The 20683-nt window shown below is 44.5% G+C and overlaps 2 protein-coding genes across 4 annotated transcripts in view; both read right to left on the reverse strand.

Moving 5' to 3' along the window:
• Positions 1-12303, reverse strand: part of prkar2aa (protein kinase, cAMP-dependent, regulatory, type II, alpha A) — a 40498-nt gene extending 28195 nt beyond the window's left edge. The window contains exons 1-3 of one of the 3 annotated variants that reach the window (XM_084479987.1): positions 12252-12271; positions 11634-12055; positions 10144-10437 (exon numbers count right to left, since the gene is read on the reverse strand). In XM_084479987.1, coding sequence (XP_084336113.1) covers positions 10144-10396 — 253 coding nt within the window. In that variant the 5' untranslated portion in view covers positions 10397-10437; positions 11634-12055; positions 12252-12271. Of the gene's footprint in view, positions 1-10143; positions 10438-11633 lie in introns of all 3 variants that reach the window. The other 2 variants (XM_084479988.1, XM_084479986.1) reach the window with 2 other exon arrangements.
• A 2209-nt stretch (positions 12304-14512) lies between these two features.
• mgll (monoglyceride lipase) overlaps positions 14513-20683 on the reverse strand; it is a 28644-nt gene continuing 22473 nt past the window's right edge. The window contains 2 exon segments of the mRNA XM_084479949.1: positions 14513-19856; positions 20090-20305. Coding sequence (XP_084336075.1) covers positions 19737-19856; positions 20090-20305 — 336 coding nt within the window. The 3' untranslated portion in view covers positions 14513-19736.

Below are 20683 nucleotides of genomic sequence, written 5' to 3' on the forward strand. Positions count from 1 at the left end.
GTTGTTGTTGTAGCTGACAATGGTATTTGCTTGATTTTTTCACACATGTCGTCTTTTTGTTTACCGTCAAGTAAAGACTCTGCAACCGCATTTAAGCACTCCTTCACAACTGTCCCATCGCCGAATGTTTTCTTGTGTTGCGCCAAAATCCACGCAATCTTTAACTCATTTGCACGTTGCTGGCCTGTACAGGCCCTATGCGTGAGGACATGGGTAGACCTGTCATACTGTGCTTTCAGTTCGATCATTTTACTTGCCCTCACTGCGGACTTCTGCGGATTTTCTCACTTTTGAGCAATCCATCTCTCATCTCCTCACTCTCACTCTGGTGCGTGCTATTGATGACGCTCCTGTCGTATTAACTAGATTAGCTGCGCATGCACTTATGATTTATCTTTTTTATTTAATATTAGAATTTTAACGGGTCCGGGAAGAACCGTCACTGGGTCCGGACACGGACCGCGGTCCACCATTTGGTGATGCCTGGTTTAGGATGATTTTTTATAAAGAAAATCGATTATTTAAAAAAAAAAATTATATATATATATATATATTTTTTTAAGAGCAAAATGTCAACATGGCAGCATGTGCTGAAAAAAGTGAGTGTGTAGGGTTTGCTTGTGGCAAACCCTGTGGCAACCAAATTTTAGCTTTTGTTAATCATTGTTATTCTTCAAATAAATAAAAAAATAAACTTAAAAATATATATATATATATTTGTCCCTTATAGAAAAAATAAATTAATTAATAAAATAAATTAATAAAATTAAAATTAATAATTGGGTTTTGTTTGAAAAAAATCTGAGATTTTATTTTTAGGCCAAATCGCCCAGCCCTACTGTCCTGTGGTTGAAAAGAAAATCAGACCCCGAGAAAATACAAAATGGAGATAAAAGAAAATGAACGATCAATTACAAACGAGAGACAGCAGGAGAGTTAGAGAAACGAGTCAGAGAGAAGGCGGTGAAGCCATCTGAACGTCCAGCAGGACCAGGGGAGAGGGCACTGCCACGGATGGCCTACCCACGACCCCCCACCCACATGCCCTTGATTTCCTCATTTTTAAACCGTGACGCCGGAGAGAGAGTGAGGGGACGAATGAGGAAGTGCCAAGGTTCAAATGGTCGCTATCATGCATACACAGCACAGCCTTGGTGTAGACCTGCTGTAGTTCAATGTTAACCGTTTAGTGACTATGTAGAACGAGTGTACTATTAGGCCCAGGCATTCTCTTAGGTAGGAGCCTCTGCCTCATTTATCACTCGCATTGCGTTAATAACTTGCATTGCGTGCCCTTTGGTTTGAGAATGCAAAGAGACAGCGGGGAAATATATACCAGGAGAAAATTGAGGTGTGTTCTGGCTCACAAAGTAATTGAGTGTTATTTTCTGTTCCGTGAGGGATGAGATGCATATGCTTGAACCTATTCTGTAGGTTATCTGCAACCCGTCTAATATAAAGAAAACATTGTATAAGAACATTGTTCCAGCCGTGGATTTGATGCTTTTCTAATAAATCCCACGTGACCAAGGGCCTGGGCTTGTGGGGTTAACAAACAGGCTAGAGTGAGAGTCCCTGGAAGTAGAAGAAATAAGTAGAAGAAATAAACTAGACGAGTCAACAACCGTGGAGCCCTACTACAGGGAGAGACACGAAGAGTAAGACCCTAATATGAAAAGGGTAATATATAATGCAAAAATAAAAATAAAACACAAAATGTTACCCCTTTTTTTTTTTTTTGGAAAAAATCATTTGTGATGACAAATGCGAAGATAATGATTTACACTGCAGGTGTAGCTCCAACTGACTAGGGGACATTTAGGAGAATAGTAGTAATAGGCTCAAGGCTATGACCAGCGATAGACTAGCCTGCAAGCACACACACACTTACTAGCTTGCAAATGAGGTCACCTGTTGCACAATATTCAAAGCGGCGTGTGATTTGGCACACACACACACACGATCAATGAAGTCTCTAGCTACATACATAGGAGCATAAAACACTATTTGCTGCGCAGTACTGACAGTTAAAGTTGAATAAATCAGTTATAGTCTCTTAGGGCTAATAGCCCCCCCAAACCTGTCCTTTGGAAAGGAAAGAGATGTCCCATAAAATAACAACAAATATACAGTGGGAGAAGGAAGAAGCATTCAGAAAGACCATGACCTCTCCCTAGTTCTGGAGATTTATTCCAGTCTCAATATCCATCACCAACAATTGGCCAGAAGTCAGCAACTCTCTATGAAAACAAGCAAACACCAGGGACCAAGAGATGACAATGCAAAACACTCTCTATATATAACTCATACTTGATTGTAAATGTTTGTACAAAATAGTATACAAACTACTACCAACCATGTCCTGCCAGCCAGCTTGGCTCGTGCTTAGTCTTACAGGTTGTCAGCCTAAGGTTTTGAGCGTGAATGCTTTGGAGACATTGCGGAAATGTTCACACTCATTGAATTTCACGTGGCGAGACGGAGACGCCGGGTTACCCAATCACGGTCAGGTCAGTGGAGACGCGTGTTTAGAGTCAGTGGTGAGCGTGATCGTCTCAAGACACCATCTACTGGATATCTCCCGAGATAAGATCAGAAGCCTGACAGAGGGCCAGGCTGACGAGTAGCAGGTGGGGCGATGATGGGTGGTGGGGGGGGGGGGGGGGGGGGGGGGGGGTGGGGAGAGACACAGAGAAAGAGAGCCCATAATAATATGCACAGTATAGAACCCTACTTAAAGGATCAAACCAGCAGCAATGTGACGTGGGTCTCTACGCACTCAGAAACCAAGCCAATCCGGAGACCTGTAAACCGGGGGCCGGCCATTGGTTTCCTGTCACATCATCGGTGGTCGTGGTTTCCGCCAACCCAAACTCATTTGTCTTGGTTCATTAGTGGCTGGACTTACCGAGTGGATCTGTGCAGTCACTGCACCATCACAAGTGAAAAGAGGCGGCGAACAGCTGTTTAGTGCTTTAGCTCTGCTAAAATACTGCCGGCTTATCGCTGGCTCATGGGAATGGGGAGTGGCCATATGTGGAGCAAGCTAGATTGACACCGCTCCGTCCAATGGTCTCAAGCTGTCGGTAGCAAAACAGCATGTTGTCAGTCTTCATCTGATTACCAGCGATATATAATGCATGGATATCAATATGACACGCACCCCATGTGGGCATGTTGAGTATTATAAAGGGCCATTGTCTGTACTCCTCTTGGCAAAATGTCAAGAGAGACATGCTTCGCAAATGTCACTCTTTCCAAATGCTTTTCAGATAAGCATGAACTGCTCCACAAAAACAACGTTGGTGAAGTGAATAGATGGCAGCGATTTGTTGAAAGAAAAAAAGAAAAAAGATTTGCTTACAAGTAAAATCTATAATCTGCTAACAAGCTCTCCTTTGGACTTGTACGTGATTGGCTCAACTACGTCACCCAGCATTGACTGCGTGGGGACGGGCGTAAACGTGGCGTTGTGAAATTAAGGGCATTGTTTTATATGACGGCATCAGGCTGGAACCAGTGAGGCAGCTTTAATGTTCTGTGTTTAACTCGAGGTGAAGCCATTTAATTACCAACAAAATAACAAGTTAATAGCACCATTACTACACTATTGAGTCATTCAGCCAACACTCTTATCACAACGACTTAGGGATTGTTATTGTTCAGTAGCAGGTTAGGATTCTGAGATCTTGCAGACTGATGCCTGTATTAGGTAGACTGCAGACATTTGGGTCAGAACCCAGAACCTTCCGGCCGGGTGTCCCGACAACCACTAGACTGACCCGCTCACTTTAGACCCTTAAACATGTTCCTCGCTGATCTTTGTTCCGACAGGTGGTTCCAACAAAGGAAGGTCATTAGTCAGAGATGCTCCCGAGCACTTTGCAAAGACGAATCCAAAAGAGCATAGTGGGCTGCGCTTCATCGGTTGCCATGACAGCCAGCAGATCTGGCCCAACACACTCGTCGTCGCCGAGTACCACTAGTAAAAACAAGTTCAAGCACGCCAGAGGATTGTTGGGGAAAGATAATTGACTCAGATGTTCGGTCATGCGTTAAATAAATCCAGAATGCTAACGATTGTAGCGTCGACATTGGTACATGACGTGTTGAGTCAACAGATTTACAATTGACAAGGTGTGCTGATTGTATTTATTTGGGCGAAAGATGTAATGGTTCATTATCGCATTACGGTAAGCAGGGCACAAAGACAGCAGCATGATTTATTTCAATACCAATGGCTCGTCTCCATTTCAGTGACGTACAACAGAAGCGTTCCCACTTCCTTCCCAGACTACACAACATACCCAGGGGACAAGAGATTGAGTGCAGAGTTCCCAAACGCAACCAACTCATTGTAATATGCTGCTTTGGAAACCCCTTTTTTTATACAATCTCTACTAAATGTCAAAGGAAATGCACACTTTTTTTCCCAGAATAAGGCTTTACACCAATGACCATTATGGCTTGGGAACAATAGTTTATGAGGCCATGTAGTTGCAGTTCAGGAACAGGAGCTGCGACCAATAGTGTGTCTTCATTAAAGCACCTCACAGGCCTCCACTAACGCATACCCACATTCAACACCTGAGTGTCAGTGGACAGCAAGACCGTTGACAAAACAGATCAGAATATATCCATGTCTGTAACATAATCAATAAATGCAAGAAATGGCCCAATAATTAAAAAGTCAATGAACACACACAAATACGGCCAGTGGCTAAATCAAACAAAGTCTGACCATGTGAGAATGTGTTGAATGTCCGAAAGCTTTTTTTGGACATGCTTCGACTAGGGAGCACTTTTTGCAATATGCATCTCCACTAGAAGGCCACTGCAAATATCTGCAATAACAGATGGTCAGGAATTAAATATTTTCTTTATATCTTACAGACCTAAATTAATGATGAAATAACAGACTGTGTTTCCACATTTCCCCCTTGCCAACACAAAAGGCATTATGAAATTCATTCAATTATTTTATGAAATAGATGCATATCAATTGGCAAATAGGAATTATACACCAGCAGTTGATCTTATCAGCAAAAAAAAGTACACAGAACACTTCAAATGTTCTTCTTTATCTCTTGACCTTACTTGGTTCATTTATCCTGTCCCGACGCCTCTATTCATTCTCTGTTGTCCTGCATATGAACCGTGCCTGGTTCAATACAAAGGATCTCACACGGGACTGTCCTCTCTCCTCACCAGTGTGTTCTCTCTCCACCGTGACAAATTCCACCCAGGTCTCGGTTCCTCCCATGGTACTGAGACTTGGTTTGCTTAGATGATCATGGAGAAAACTGACTTAGTTGGCGTAATGACTAGAGTTACAAATGCCTTGGTTCGCTAGATGACTAGAGTATTAAAATGCTTTGGTTACCTTAATGACCCGAGTTACAAATTACTTGGTTCACTAGATGACCCGAGTTATAAATGACTTAGGTTGCTCTGGAGGGTTCCCACACAGAAGCCAAAATCTTTCAGTGTGTTTGCATTTTTTAAAACATCTTAAAAACCTTGCATGAATCAGAGAATCGACGTCCCTGGCTGTCAACTGAAGCAACACGCAGCCCTCGTTGTCTTGTCAGCACTCAAGTTCCATTTCATTCATTTGATTGATATAACAATGCTTAATTGCCATTAAAACAAAGGAGCATTATGCACCAGGGTTTTGTAATGCCAATGAATGATTCATTAGCATAGTTAGGAGAGCACAAATCTCCCCATAGGAGAGAGCCATGGTAGTTTGGTTGGAGAAAATGTTAAGCAGCTTAGGCCTTTGCAGTGATCCTGGTGCCGAATTAAAACTGCACAAGTTGGGCAGAATTGAGCAAAGAACTGGGTGCTATTTTGTCAAGAGACCATAAGAGTACATTAGATAACAGCCATCTGGTTTATTCAAATGTCTGGCGTAAAGCAAACTCTCTAATCTCAATGCAGCAATATCCTGTAAATACAAAAACAGGGGATAAAGAGCGCCATGATGACTAATGAAAAAGCTATGACTGTCATGAGTGAAGCAGGATGACTTTTCTCTTCAAAAAAGGACAAATGGATATCAGATACAAAAGCCATTTCTGTGTTACACAAGTATACCTAATTCCCCTTGTTTACTAGAAGCTACTCCAACTAATTAAATCGTAATCCTGTGCCGGGCCAATGTTCCTTCTCCCAACAGAGACCTGTTGTCTCTCCAAACTCAATAAAGGTATTCCCTTAGAGCGGTCTGCTTTAAACACTGGGCAGTCTCAGGTTACGTTCTCCAGTCCGTTGGGTCTTGTAGAAGGCGGTGAAATCAAACGGGTCCAGACAGCCTCGCTGTTTGATTCACTTCCAGCACTAGCACTGCAGATTTAAGGGCCAAATGGTGACGGGCGAACCATGTGAAGACAATGGAAACAAGGAGGGTAAGCCCATGTTGAAGGATGTCCACAATCCTTAAGTGTACAAGAAATATTTACATGTAAAGGACACTTGTTATTTACATAGGGACACTACATCACCATGCGAGGCTGTGTTGACAAGAGCTTTTAAATTATGTTTCAAAAAACTCACCCAAAATGCTATGCACATTATACAGAATTACACATTAATTCCGGAAAAAAAGACCACTTCAGATGCGCCAATTAGGTTGAATGAGGGGTGGACGCACTTATTGGTTTTGGTCTGTTTGTTTTTGTTACTTTGAGTATTCACAAGCTTCAGTTGCTGCTCACCGTCAGATACAACAGTTGGCAGGGCTGCTGGAAGCCAAGTTAGTACAAATCAGCAGCTAGGGGGTTCATTTAAGCCAACAGATGGAGACGTGTCATGCCATCAGAATTTTTAACACATTCTCAGCGGAAGAAGTTTCGCAATGTAAACTCACCCTCGACCCTATTTATTGGCTGCATTACTTAGGGAATCGATAGCCCGATTCATTGGGGGGGGGGGAAAGCACCAACTATCCAAAAGGTTGAGGAATCACTGTTGGCTGCAGCGCAGGAAAACGTCATACATTGAGGCTTTCAATGACCCTTTGGCAATCTTCAACAAGGCATCGCTACAACACCCATGTTCTGCATGTGATCTGCTGTCGCCTGAGAGTGGGACTCGCCAACATGCTAGGTATTTTGGGCCCAACCAAAATGGAGAGTATTGTCCAAGTCTGCGGTCACAGGCAAGGACCCATGCGGTCCTTCCGGTGTGTGTGTGTGTGTGTGTGTGTGTGTGTGTGTGTGTGTGTGTGTGTGTGTGTGTGTGTGTGTGTGTGTGTGTGTGTGTGTGTGTGTGTGTGTGTGTGGCCATTGCTTCTGGGAAAGAAAAGCGGTCCCTTATACGACACTAATACAGAATCAGCTATTTGTCCTCGGGTGTAGCACGTATGAGATGTGGACGGCGTGGCCAGCCACAACATTGATCCGAACGGCTGCAGTGAGATCGACTTTGTTGTTGCCACACTGCTGCATCGGAATCTGAAAGGGGGTGAATCCATTCACAGTATATATCCATGTGCATGAACAGAGACGCACATGCACTACATATGACACCCACGGAAATACACCCCCTCCCCGCCAAACACATTCACATACACTCACAAAAGCCAGAGGTCACATCTGTTCAATAACACCCAATGTTTAGTCGAAAACTGAAACATCCTTCTTACCCTCCAGGCCAAGTTCTGTGGATCTCTCTGACTTATAATGCAAGAGCTGGCATTACTTAACACTGAGGTTATTTTGGTTCATACATAGCAATGTAAATGAGTCAAGCAGTAGGCTACCAGGTCCCCAAAAAAAGACAAATATCCCATAAATACTTTAATCCAAAGTAGGGGTATAAGTAATTCTAAAATAAAAGAATTCAACATTTCAGGACATGTGTTCTCCCCATAATGCATTATCACTACACAACTGTGTATCACGATGGATCAAAATTTCATGACCATTTAAAAAGCACACAAAAACAAAAAGCAATAATATTAAACAATCTTTTCCATGCTCGTCCAAAACCAGAGCGGTGGATTGCAGAAAAGTGCCATGTGTGACATACCGTCGGGAACTGTTTACTTTCTCAGAGTTCAGTAAGACCTCTGACCAATCGCTGGTTATTTTCCAAAGTGGCTGACAAGTGTGGACAAATGTACCGAGCCACGTGATAAATCAGAGAAATCCCACAGTTAGCTTACTTTAACCCCCTGCCTCCACTTCCCCTCCAGTTTCCAAGGAACAATAATTTCCAACTAATGACATTCTTTGTCTCCGGGACGCTACCGCCACATCATTGGACCCAATAAAAACGCCTGAAATAGTAGCAGAATTCATCACAGCCTATCTGCTCATTGAGAAAGCACAGATCCTCCATTCACAATGCATGAGCCGCTGGCTGCGACACACCGAGATACCATCTAGGTCACGTTACCGTCAGCCGCTTAGCACTCAGCTGTGGGAGAGCTCATCCCTTCTGCCTAGCCAGCATGCATGGAGAGAGAGGGAGAGAGAGAGAGAGAGAGGGAGAGAGAGACACCAGCGTTGACCCGGGGGTTCTCTGTATATCCCCTTACTGTGTGGTCAGGGCTCAGCCAAGGGTACCATGGGAAGTTATTTACAGGATGAATGCCATGTTTCACATGGCCTTCCCGGTCAATCGGTCATTGCATGCTTTCCAGAACTCGCATGTTTTTCTCCATGTATATTTGTCCCATTGGAGCCGTTTCCTGTGTTTCGGATGACATTTAAAAGTTGAAATACTGATTTCTAACATCACATTGACCACCATGCCTGTTGGTTGCAGAAGAACCATGAGCATGGGTACACTAGTCATCTGTGGCCAGATATGGTTTTGTCGCCTACATGGTCTATTGTTAGTATTACACTTGATGTCAACACATGCATACAAATATGGGCACAGGGGAAGTTCACCTCATTCCGTAATGAGCATTTTCAAAGATCCTAAGCCTAACCAAAACATATACATTATTTTAAAAATACAAATCACACAGAACCGAAGCATAGCCATAAATAATTTTAAAAAGCTATGTGAAAGTTGCATTCATCAAGGGATTTTGTGGAGAGAATATTATTGACTTGGCAGGTCAATAGGGAAAAAAGAAAAAAACCTCACTTGGTAAAATGTCAGCATTTAAATCAAGATGTGTAGTGAAACCTGCTTCCGTGATAATGTCAGTGTGAACAAGTCCACCCAGATATACTTCTGTGGTGGTGTTATTGTTTTGTGACCAGCCTAGCGTCACTTACGGCTGCTGTTGTGTCGCTATCTCATGTGTTTGGAATGCAACAAGGCCAGATGAGAGATGAGGGCCAACCATAGAACATGTGAGATAACGAGGGAGCAGACTCACAAGGTGCTTTTGCGGGGACCAATTCGAGGGCCCCTCAGCGCAGGGCCCATATATAGAGCCCTCTCCCAGCTGATCAAAGGGATTCTTTTTTTTTTATTATCCCACTCCCCGGGAATTGAGAGTGAGCATTGCCAAAACACTAGCCATCACAAGTAGGTGAGACAGGGGGTGACCAAGTCCAGTTTTGGCGAGCGTTTATTCTTCAAAAAGCAGCAAGAGCAATGAGGATTGTGTTCATAAGAGCGAACATTGACGACACATCTATGGCTGTGAGGGCCTATTAACTTCATGGAGGTTAGCAGGCATTAGCAAACCATGCATTTCCTGTATTCCAGCTAATATTTCTTCACAGGGATCCCTACTACAGCACATGCTGCAAGTGAGCCGCAGAAGATACAATACCTGCAGATTTGTAGTCGTGTTCAAATTCAGTGTTTGAATAGAAATATTCATGAAATGATTATCGGGGAGGAGAGAAAAAGTAGGATCCGCCAACTGACTGTTGCCATGGAAACAATGACAATTTCCTGTTGTTACCTAACGGGCAGCAATGAGGAAGCTTCTGCACCCCTCACCCCAACCGGCCTCCCCCCATCCATCCAATCTGCCTGGAGGACAGTGACCCCTTCATCTCCTCTTGACCCCCCCCCCCCGCCAGCCTCCACCCGTACACCCACACGGCCACCTCCCCTATGTTCCCCCCTCTTCTCCTCTTTGGTCACCGGCCATGACTACTGCATCCGGCCAGCAAAGCATTTAAACAATTTTGGAGGAGAAAAAAAACCAAAACATCCACTTACGCTCAAAGTCGGAGTCTTCGTCGTCGTCGTCGTCCTCGCCGTTCGACTCTGTCTGCATGGGCTCGCCGTCAAACATCACACCCTTGGTGGGCTTGCCGCTGCCGCCGCCCGCCCCATCCTGACTCCTGTTGTCCCGCAAGCGGGTGAAGTACTGTACAGCGAACTCCACCAGGTCCGAGGGCCGCTGTCGCAGCACCTCCACGGTGTAGCCCTGCAGCAGCTCGGTCAGCCCCACGGGTATCTCGATACTCATGGCTGTGTTGTGTGTCTCGCAAGGTGAAGGATGCTATCTATCTGAACAGGGAGGGGGGGAGGGGAGGTAAGAGGTCATTGACATGGTGTATTGGGGTGTTTTCCAGTCCACATAGACAATGGAGTACTGTAATAAGCACAAGATATTTTCTGCATTCACAGATGGGATTCTTGGTGCCGATGGACAGGTGGTGGTGGTGGTAGTGGGGGATTCAGAATGTGTCTAGGTTTTTTCAATCATGAGTTTGAGTTTGAATTGATGCCGTTATAACAGACATATTCTGAGTTTAACAGATGACTTTCTTGGTGCCAGTTCATGGTCTCTAATCTCTACACTCTGTGTGTGTGTGTGTGTGTGTGTGTGTGTGTGTGTGTGTGTGTGTGTGTGTGTGTGTGTGTGTGTGTGTGTGTGTGTGTGGCTGATGATGATGACAGCAATACTGGCAGTTCGCGTGGCAAGGGCAGTAGCGTTACCGACGTCACGGCAATCAAATCTGACAGCTCAGGAGAAACCTGGTTCTGCTATTCAGTTGCTAAGTCATTGCCGCTGAGTGATATTATCATTAAAAAAAGGAGAGGCCAGTTAATCTAGCGCCAAGCGACGGAACACACAGTTCCCACGGCTGCACCCGTCTGAGTGCAAAGATATGGGCCTCAACGTTAGCTGTGGAAAGACAGATAACCGCTGACGCTCGGCGGGGGGGGGAGACGTAATAAGAGCCCCAGAAACACACAGAAACAACTCCCCGGCTGATCGACCCACATTGTAACTAGCTGTTTGAGATACAACAGTTTAACCCCGGGTTTAGTTTGCTCCAAGTAGTAGCAGTAGCAGCAGCAGCACATCCTAATGACATCTCGCTAGCTTAATGTGCCACCCGAATCCAGAGACAGCTCGGTCGGCGATCTGACTCAGGTACAAGCGGTGAGAATATGGGGGTGGGGGGCGGGGGAGAACCGTTAACCCGCCGGGTACAATACACCCGAGCCTGCATGACTGATGCTGGGATTGTTAATAGTGGGCTTGATCACTAATCACCCTCCAGTCAGCCCTTTTGGTAAGCTAACACATAAGCATGGCGGACTGGTCGGAGAGGCTAAGTCACCGATAAGTGGCTAGCTGCTGCAGGAGTGTGTTGATACGGCTACTAGCTAATAGCTCGGTTTTACCAGAGCCGGGGAGACGTGACACCGAGCTAAAGTACCGCCAGAAGTGGACCCAACAGTGTGTCACTTACATGTGAATGTGTCCCGCCGGCTAGACGAGCCAGTCCCCTCCTAAGTGTCTTCCCTGCTCTTCTTTATTTCGCCTCTTCTTCTTAGTCCGTCTCCTTGCCAGCGTAGCGACCGGATCCACAGAGAGCGATTATTATCCGATTGGAAAACCCCAGCAATCGCCTTATTTATTTCTTACTCGCTAACGAGCTATGTGCCAGCCAGCCCTATAGCGATGCTGCTTGCTATTCTGAAAAAAAGGACAGCCGACCTCTTCTTCTTCTTCTCCTCTCCGTCTCCGTCTCGGCTTCTCTCACGGGCGACGACCACGCAGCGACTGGGAGAGGGTGGGACTTGTCACGGCGGGCGGCGGTGTGTTGGAGAGCGGGTTGGCGAGCGAGCCGAACGTGCTTATTGCGTTGAACCTGTCAACTCACCGGGAAATCTCCACAACGTTGCGGGCGGATCGATCCGAGGCGGATGAAGAAGAAAAAAAAAGATGACGATTTAGAAACCGTACATATCACACGACACGAATACTGACTGTTGAATAGAAAGCGAAATGAGTGACATCCAATAAGAAGTCCGGTGTGTTGTAAAGGACACCGTGATGTGGATGTTACAAATCCGTTGGAATTCACCTTCAGCCTCCCTGAGATAAGAGGCACTCAGCGGCTGTGCGAGCACCGAGGAACCGAGATCCTGCGTTGGACCCGTTAGAGGGCGTGGTTACCATGGGCGAGAGGCAGCAGCTCTGACGTTGATTGACACTCATGTTGGACCAGATCCATTTAGGTGGGTTTCTGTTAATAAACGGTGGGTCGAAAACGAATAACTTAGAATAGGTCCCCAACCACCCAAATAGTAAATTATAATCTCCCTCTCCCTCACGCACGCACTCACGCACGCACGCACGCACGCACGCACGCACGCACGCACGCACTCACTCACTCACTCACTCACTCACTCACTCACTCACTCACTCACACACACACACACACACACACACACACACACACACACACACACACACACACACACACACACACACACACACATTAATACACACACGGTTGCATTATTTTTTATCTGTTTATAATGAAATATGCAATAGCCAGGTCATGTTTCCATCCCCAGCAATCGAGTTTAACGATCGATGGTTCCTCCATCCTGCCCTCCGTCCTTCCTCCCTTCCTTTGACCCACTTCTCATCCTTCCCTGGCGCTTTTCTTTTTCTATTCCTCTGCTTCTGACAAACACAGTGTGGTTTGACGTGAAATCTAATCAACTAAGCTCATGTGATCCTGATCATCTCTTCTTAGCACTATAGAACACATGTACCGATTTGTTTTGTGTTCGCAAATAAGTACATTTATTAGAGTAGGTCTACTAGCAGAATGTGTAGGCCTAGTAGGTCTAGTAGTAGCAGTAGGTCAACTCGTAGTAATAGAAGAAGGACAGGGTTGCATTTGTAAATGTAACTAATTGTAAGTGAATAAGTAGGCTAAACGCTAAAGGGAAGGCCTCTCCCTGCTCATAGATCTATATCCAGCTTTTCTTGGGTGCTTCGCTAATTACCTCCATGCACCTAGACGCACTCAGTATACCGGCGTTATGCTATCCCATTGCCCTCCTTTACTTCTGTGCGACGGGTTAAAGCCGTTGCTATGGTCACGGGGGAGCCCAGATGTAATTCCTAGAACTACTTTGTAATTGGCTCAGGAGCTCTTCGTTTCAAGCCAACCGACAGCTAGCCAAACACTGGCCTCGAGTCGCCCCCTTCTGGTAGAAGAGCGTATAGCGTCTACACGTAATAGCGACAGCTGAGATCATGTACATTCCTTTGTGAGACACGATACATCATAGCCGATTCAAGGAAATATGAACTTAGTATTGGTCGATTTAATTTAACATAAAAAATTGGTTTGCCTACAGCTACGGACAACATCACAGTATCATCAGCAGTGGATTGAACGTGACTATAGGCCTCAAATTGCTTTCATCGTCATTTCTCAAGCATTCTTTAGAAATAATGTAGACTTATGTATCCTCAGTTTTCTTGAGAGAGCTCCAGACTAAAAATGTGTCGCTATGAGGCCTCTCTCCCTGATGTTCTTAACTCGGTCCTCTGGGGGACGCTGTCGGTATAGTCTCGAATTGGATCAAATATAACTAATTGCCTACATTTTACATTTTTAGAGGCATTAGAAAGTAGGACAGAGAGAGAGAGCGAGAGCGAGAAAGGACAGACCTAGAAGTACACTAAAATAGGGGAAATTAATAGGTGGAATACAGATACTCCTGCCATTTCAGTTACGACAATGTTGTATTTTCTGTGGAGACTTCTCTGGGACGATGAAAGACCAATAGGCCTACAATTAATTTCGAATTTGCTAAACGGACTAAGTAAAATAATGCTACATAATTATTCATCCATCCATCCATCCATTCATGCATTCATTCACACATACAACTGGGGGTGTGCATACATATGAAATGCGGAATCAAAATCACATTCACATAAACGATGCAGTTGTGAATGGAAATATGTGATGTTGGCCTAATACTGCCCCCTACTGGCTCACGGACAGCGACAGGTGCATCGCCATAGCAACCAAGTCTTCAGTTAGAGAGGCAACCACCTACATCTGCATTTTGTCACATCAGTCACAAGAAAACCTGCGTAGAAGCCTCTGGTCTATAGTGCACCGGGACCTATCCAATCTGCTGTCTTTTTGGCTTCTCACAGAAACAAATGGACCTGTGTGGTGTGAGGTAATCTTGAAATAGGCTTCCGTGTTTTTTCATCTTCAGTTTAATTCTAGGCTTATTTCTCTTACATAGACTGAAATGTGAGAAGTTCATTGAATAAGACAGCAATCAAACAGTCATATAGTTTATTTCTAGAGCAATACCGAACATTTCATAGCAATTCAATTCCACTTATTAAGTCATTTAATTTGAGTTATACTATGTACACTTTTTATATAACAGTATTTAGTTAGTTACAAAAAGAGGTTACATTTACAGAAAGGACAAGATGAATGAAACTTAATGACAGGATATCTAGACATATAGATATACAGTATATAGACATTCACGGTTGCTTTTCATTCACTTTTTAGTCAACAATTGTTTTGAAGTCATATTCTAAATTCCACACCTTTGTATGGCTGACTTAAACATATTTTTCTTGAATAAATATCAGATCTTTCAAAGCCGGTTTTCTGTCTAATCTTCAATGGACCCAATATCCTATTGTCTTCACAAAAGAAAGATTCTTAATAATTTGGCACATTTCGAACAATACTGGAAATTAAACATCTCAACCTTTTCTTAATGGCCAAACCTAAGCATACATTCAGAAAGACAGAAAACATTGCACACAGATTACAGATTACATTGTATTAACATCTTCAACAGACCTACAGGACTTATTAAACATGCCTCTTGGAACTCCGTACAAATCAATCCATCTGATATTTTCTATTGTCCAATATAACTCAATAGACTCCAGAAAATAATCATTCTCAAGAGCGAATGGAATGGTAGAAAAGTCTTGGCTAGGCGAATAACAGCCCCCCGTCCCCCTGCCCTCCATCCAACACCCCACATCTGGCCAGCTGATTGGCTGCCACCTCTGGGTTTTTCTGCCAATCAGCGAGCCCAGATGGTTGACCCCGTCCCCAGGTATCCCGTGGAGGAATAAGAAGTGAACATTTTAAAATTGAGAGTTTCCCCAAGTCTGACAGAGCGAGAAAGAGGGTACAGAGAAAGATGGCTTTCATTCCAAGACCATTGAAACAACAGCCAAATGAACAGTCGGGCAACAGTCTCTCATGAAAACCACAGAGACAGAGAGGCAGAAACAACATCTTATACACAAGAGCTAACCATTTTACTGATGACCAATGTTCGCCAAAACTGACATGCACAGTCCATGGAATGGAAATAAGGCACAAGGAAATATGCAACATGGGAAATATTTTATGAAAAAATATCAACATTCCTTCAACAAAACACTAAAATATATTTCCAGTGGCATTACTTAGCATTTCTAAGTATTCATTTCACTGCGATTGTGGGACTCCAGACAATGGTTTCAAAACGAGAACTGAAGAACGAAGAATATAAACAAAATCACCTCACAAATAGGTCAGTTTTTCCAACTTCTTTGAGATCAATGATTTGTTTAGAAGAAACGCATAAACACAAACTCATTCTTTTTTACAGCTATGCAAATTGAGACTTTAGAGACCAATGTTTTTTCAGAAACAGACAAGACAAGACCACATCTGAATGAACACGACACAGTGATAGAAGAGCTGAAACACACCGTCTGTTAGGAATCATAACAAAGCCTCTTAAAAGGCCTCTTCATTGTTTTAAACACAATTACAATTTTACATTTCTACCTATTTGAACTCACAATAATTCATTGAAAGTGAAAAACACCCAATGTGAAACGATACCTAATTAGTTAACTGCATTAGAATATAAAAAGTGCCTTTTCATGCCGTATTTCCTTTTAGTAAAATGCACAAAAGTCACGTCTGTATAAATAGGGTTAGATATGTTGTTCAGAAAAGAACAGCAAAATATACCCATAATAATATTAACTTCAAGATGTATGATCAATATGTAATATTTGCTGTCCTACAGTGTTATGCTTGACAGTAGTGGATACAGTAAAAAAGAAAAACTTCAATCTCCTTAAAAATAATAAATACTGAAGAATTGCAAATCAAATACTTTTCCCTTGTTTTCCAAAAAATATGTTTTCGAAAAACGAAACAATCTACAAGTACTGATTTATATACATTATAGCTTTATTAATTGTAATATGTTGTCCCCAAACTAACCAGACAGAATATCCTCTGTGCTCCAGAGAGAGACACATCAACCGTTATTTTCACAAATGTGTTCCTATCTTTTCCAAAGTTAAACCTGCACTATGTACGTTTACCCATTTAGCACCATCTAGTGGCTTGTGTTTTAGTGACAGTTCTAGCTTTATCATAATTTGATGACCGTAAGGCCTACTGTTGTCTGACTCGTGGATGGGCGGGTTTTACGCAGTTAGTTTCAATGGAGTCAATAGCTGTTCTAGAAATGCTACAAAGTGCAGGTTGAACCGTTGAGTTGGTCTTTAATATGTATTTTGCCTGAGGACCAACAACTACACCCCGTCTCGTGTAATTTCGTCATACTTTATAAGAAAAACTAAAGTCATACACGAAATAGCTCCATGGCTAAGGTTTTCAAACCGCTATTTCAAATACAACAGCTCACAGAGGAAACAGTCATTGTGTAAAGATACATTTTCCTCTTTCTTTTTATATTAAAGTATATTGCCGTCTTCAGACCTGCTGGCCAATTACATGGCAATTTGCTAGAAAGGTTTTAACCCTTGGACCAATTTGATGTCATGTGTCTTTGTGTAGTGGTGTTCCCTTTAAAAACCCTGCGTCTTCTCCTGCCCTCCTCCTATGTTATGAACAGCAAAAAACCCTTCTTTGACAGACCCATTTATAAACTACATGTATAATGTATATATTAATGTAGGTCTGACTATGATGTACGGGCGTCCAATCTTGAGCAATAAAATAAAGATATATCAGGCCATTGAGATCCTAAAGAACAGCCCTAAAAGGGTACGGGCCATTAACTCTCAGGAGATAAAGATAGCTCTAAATACACAAGACCACCTGAAATCACCAATCAATTCTGAAATCGTTTCCTGGTGAAACGGAGCGGGAAAGAGAGAGTGCGATATGGATGCTAGTACACATGGTTGTTTGCTTGTTTATCGGTGTGTGGTTTTCCCTTTTCCCTTTTACAACAAGGGAACAACACCGTTGACTGCTGGCCAGACCTGATCTGGGTCGTTAACGAAGACATACTCCTCAAGTTCGCCATTCAAAAAGGTGCTGCCATGGTTACAGAAAGAGTCAGCCTCTCGCTCACTCCCTCTCTCTCTTTCTTTCTCTCTCTCGCCACGGCCATCCGATGCTAATCATGGCGGTTACTTGTTCTTTGTACGTGTGACATCCCAGGTGGTGCACTTGGAATATAACAACGCACACCCTACTGCAGCCACGGCCCACACACCCATAACAGTTGGGTTTAACAATGTGGATTGTCAAGTGTTTCACAGCGGCCTCTTGGAATATGTCCCAGTGGAATTGTCTGAGCTGTGGGATGTTGTCTCGAACAAATGACATCTCTTCAAATTCAAAATTTCTAAGCGTTCCTGCAGTGGTGATAATTGACCACTGGGGGCGGTGTGGGGTCATTATGGCACCACGACAATGGAATAGAAACAACAGCCTCTGTGAAGGCAGAACAAAGCCTGCTTGTCTCCACGGCAACTTGGGGGGGGGGGGGGGGGGGGGGAATTGGGACCTGCCACTTCTGTGCAGTATGAAAGGGTTGAGATAATACAAAACAAAGTACAATACACCCTAGTTCCTGACATGGTCAGAGGAGAAATATGAATACAGTGCTGCAACAGACACAATAGAGAGAGTCGAAAAGCAGTGATGAAAAAAATATATTGTTTAAAGAAAGAGAGGGTGTCTCGTTCTGTAAACCTGCTACCTTGGGTAACTTAACATGGGAATACTTTTTTTTTTTTTAATTCCTGCTGGAATTTGCTGGAAGTAGAGGTGAAGAAAAGTAGAACAGTCAGATTTTTCAAGATTTTTTTTGCGACTGCACTTCACACATCTCAAATGTGCAGGCGGCCAAAATGGGGGCCGGTATTTCGGAAAACAAATCATAACCCAAATATGAATAGAATCCATACTGTGGTCTAGCACCCAGAGGGAATATTGATCTCTGAACCCTTAGGGGAAAATGTTGCGCCACGTGAGCGCCCCCCCCACACACTTCATGATCCGAGGTCAAATTAGGTTGGACCACTCATGGAATGTAGGATGCTGTGAGTACAGCTTGCAGAAGGAAAGACCAGCTGCAAAAAACACAGTGTTGTACATACGTATACAACACAAAGGGCTAAGGGATGGGACAGCCAACCAAGGTCACAGACACACCAAAGAGATAGCATGCCAGCTATGGCACGGCAAAAGACAGAAAATAAACACTTAATGAACGAGGGAGGTGATCTGAGGTGAAGATGTGCAAACAGAGATGCAGTGGATCATCAGTAAGACACTGAAGACGTCTTCACGTGTCTTCGGCCTGGGCCACAGATGCCTGTCCACACTCCCTTAATAAAGAGCACATGACATCTGGGGTCAGCCTCTATTATTGCTCTCGGCCGTGACCCTGCCCAGGGTCAAGGGTCACGGGGCTGTGTGTGGGAGGCTTTTGGCTCCCTGACCCTCTTTGCTGTGTTGAGTGAATAACGATAGATTGATCAATATTTATAGGAGAGAGATGGTGGGAAGATGCTATAATGTTTTTTAATCAATTTCATTTCCCCTCTTCTTTCGCGACCAGAGTAGTGCTTTAGATGCCAGGTGTTGGGGCGTCAGTTGCTTCATAATATGCTAGTCCATCAAAATAAAAGCCCTCTGGGGACAACAACACATAATCAAAAATGATATGAACCAATATATAGATATAGATCAATGCCATGTTAAAAGCTGTTATTTCATCTCTGAGGAGAGACACAGCTTTTCTCGATTATCCTCAGCAATGCGAGTGGGGCCTCAACACAGATGTTTCCTTGGTGGTTTTCCCGATAGACTAGTAAAAACACTGTGGGACGGCAGAACAACATGCAACCACGCTGGGCTTGGGGGCCGGGTGGCTATGAGGGGCAGGGCCGTGGCCCTGAAAGCCAGGGTGGGAAACTGAAGTACATTGAGCCATCAATGCCGGAGGAGTCTGCAAGTCTGTGCTCTAGGGTTGCGGTTGGGATAGTGGGCGGAGTCCGTCTGAGCTTTAGGCCGCCTTTGCTGATGGGTTGACCCTAGTGATGTGGTTGAAGTCTTGCAATGGGCTTCAGTGGGTCAGTGGGTGAAGTTTCCTTCAGTGGTAGGCTGGCTGTTGAGCGATAGTGGGCGGAGTCGATTCTGATTTACCGTAGGGTTGAGGCTGGATAGTGGGCGGAGCCTAGGAGGCTTTGTAGGGCTGAGGCTGGATATAGTGGGCGGTGTCTAGGATTCTTGCTGGGGAGGTGACAGTCGCTCTGTTAACCAAGAGGTTATTTCCTTGAGAACCGACTCGGAAACTTCTGGTAGCTCGTGATGAAGTGCGTGGTAGCTTCCCTCATATACCTGGAGGAATGATGAAGATGAAGATATGTGAGCGAGAGAGAGAGTGGGGAGGGAAATAGTTTCTTTTTTCAATGCCAATGGGTGGAGAATGCACTCTGAGCGGTACAATTAAATTGCGTTTAACAAGTTAGACTTAATGCAATTCAACATTGATTTACCTCCACATTTTCAAAAGACAAGCCTCTAAAACCCCCCCCTAAGAAACCCCCCCCCCCCCCCCGGCTCCCCCGTACCTTCAGCTTCTTGTCGGCGCTCGCCGCCTGCTCAAACATCAGCCGGGCGCCGCCGATGTCACACAGCTTGTCGGTGTCCCCCTGGAGCAGCAGGAAGGGCCAGGCGACGGCCGGGATCTCCCGCTGGATGCGCTCCACCGCCCCCATCAGCTGCATGGCGAACGACACGCGCAGCGCGCCGTGGTAGTTGAGGTCGTCCTGATCGTACGCCTCCACCTGGCCAAGGCAAGAGGGGGTTGGGAGGAGGAGGAGAGGGAGATAAAGAGGAGAAGAGTGAGCGATGGGTGGGGGGGGGGGGGGGGAGGGGGGGGACGAGCGAGAGGGCGAGAGAGAGCCTTATCTGAGGAGCAGCTGATTATGCGAGAGAGAGAGAGAGCGAGCGTACCTGAGCGTGGCGCAGAATCGATTTGCATAAGAAGGCTGAGGTGCAAACCGTTTTAGTTAAGACCTTTAAATGAAAACGGACACCGGGGATTGAATGCACACACGCCAAAACTAACAAACACGCTCAGACAGCCGTGTGCTGGAAATAAGGCGCGAGGAAAGCTCGACTAAACTTGGAAAGAGCCGTGACGTACCGCTTTGTACATTGTG

Source organism: Micromesistius poutassou (genome assembly GCF_964030765.1).
Source record: "Micromesistius poutassou genome assembly, chromosome: 15".
In the NCBI taxonomy this organism is placed as follows: domain Eukaryota; kingdom Metazoa; phylum Chordata; class Actinopteri; order Gadiformes; family Gadidae; genus Micromesistius; species Micromesistius poutassou.